The sequence below is a fragment of the Adiantum capillus-veneris genome, chromosome 2 (genome assembly GCF_014529385.1).
Source record: "Adiantum capillus-veneris isolate H3 chromosome 2, ASM1452938v2, whole genome shotgun sequence".
NCBI classification, from domain to species: Eukaryota; Viridiplantae; Streptophyta; class Polypodiopsida; order Polypodiales; family Pteridaceae; genus Adiantum; species Adiantum capillus-veneris.
In genome coordinates, this window is record NC_140932.1 from 168463177 (window position 1) to 168464983 (window position 1807).

Here is a 1807-nt window from a genome sequence, read left to right on the forward strand (position 1 = left end):
ACACACACACACACACACACACACACACACACACACACACACACACTGCACACACACACACACCCACACACACACACACACACACCACACACACACACACACACACTGCACACCACACACACACACACAACAGAGAGAGAGAGAGAGAGGAGAGAGAGAGAGAAGAGAGAGAGAGAGAGAGAGAGGAGAGAGAGAGAGAGAGAGAGAGAGAGAGAGAGAGAGAGAGAGAAGAGAGAGAGAGAGAGAGAGAGAGAGAGAGAGAGAAGAGAGAGAGAGAGAGAGAGAACTTGTTGGCACTAGTGTGGCCACTGTTGCAAGGTAGTGGCTAAGAGTGGAGAAACCTTTCATGGAAGTTGGTGGTGCTGGAGTAGTGTGTGTGTGTGTGTGTGTGTGTGTGTGTGTGTGTGTGTGTGTATGTATGAGTAGGAAAGGAGAGGGCAATCTCCTTTCCACTTGTTAGCTGCAATAAATAGTAAACTATCAATTCCCTTACATGACCAAGGTGTGCAGAAATCAGGCATGGCTAGAGAATGTGAGGTTGTTAGAGCTAGCAGCAAATGGTAGAAAAACCGCAGCAAACGGACTTAGGAATGCAATTCAAAAATGACTTGCATACTTCAAAAAAACTTAAACAGACTTTGGCAAACAAAGTAAAATAACACAATCAAACTTCAATAGTGCACACAGACTTAAAAATCGTAATATATAGTCATTGACCAATAATGACGAGATTATTACCCTGTGGACCTGATCTCTGTGCACCTCTATACAAAGGTGTGTGGGGATTGATCATGGCTAGAGAATGTGAGATTATCATGGCTAATGTGCTTGAAATCATACCTCTGGTTTTCCAAAGAATATCCAGCTGGGATTTTGCAGAGTAGTCATGTCTCCATTCATCCCATGGTAATGTCTAAAATGCATGCAGCCCTATCCTAGCTAACCATGCCACATTGGACTCTAGTGTCAAGTTTAGAGATACCTTAAAATCCATAAAAGGATCCATCAATGATTGCTGCTGCAGTTTTGTTATGCCAAGAGGAGTGTCTGCAGCCACTTCTTCTTCTCCTAAATCTTCCTCCTCCTCAGGGTTGCTGATGTTGACAATCAGCACTTGTCCCTTGTGACGCAACCTTCTCGGTGGTCCATCATCCTCCAACTCAGGCTGCATGGCAGTGATAGACTTCCCTCTCACCATAGCTTGAGGTATGTTTAGGGTGGGTGTGTACTTGAAGAAGTCTGGCGACAACATAAGAGAAACTAGAGTTTGAGAAAGTTGATGGTTTACACCTTTGGGTAGTGCACCCTGCTTTTTACTCACATCAAAATAGTACTTGTTGTACTATGATTTCAGCTAATAGAGAATCATCCTGCTTTTCAAAGTAAATTTTCAAATTTGCCTTGAAAAATCCGACCCAAAAATATTCAATCAGCAAAATTCCGACCTCAGGTATTCCGAAAATCTGACTTGAGCACTTTGAACTTTGATTCCTTTGTCTTGTTATTAAACTATTGTGCATTGTACAATTAACCTCAACACTATTGTTGGTCATCCTCTTGTGAAATTGATAAGCGCCAAACCTGCTTTCTTGACCACTTTTTGCAAACTCTTTTGGTTGAACCAGTCCTGCTAAATGCCATTCCAAATGGGGTGGTTTCCCTTGAATTTGTTTAATCTGAAACCATTAACAGGTTTCTCAACTTTGGTACCAAAAACATCAGCAACTATGAATGTTCCCTGTCCCAAATCTGGACAATCTTATATGGACCAATATATCTCAAAGTTAACTTGCCTGGATGTAGCCCT

General features: G+C 42.2%; 1 protein-coding gene across 1 annotated transcript; it reads right to left on the bottom strand.

The window, feature by feature from the left end:
* Positions 1 to 913: 913 nt before the first annotated feature.
* On the bottom strand, positions 914 to 1171 carry LOC147464043 (uncharacterized). Its single transcript, XM_086530080.1, has one exon. It carries the CDS (start codon positions 1169 to 1171, stop codon positions 914 to 916), a length of 258 nt encoding a protein of 85 aa, XP_086386206.1.
* Between the last annotated feature and the right edge of the window lie 636 nt (positions 1172 to 1807).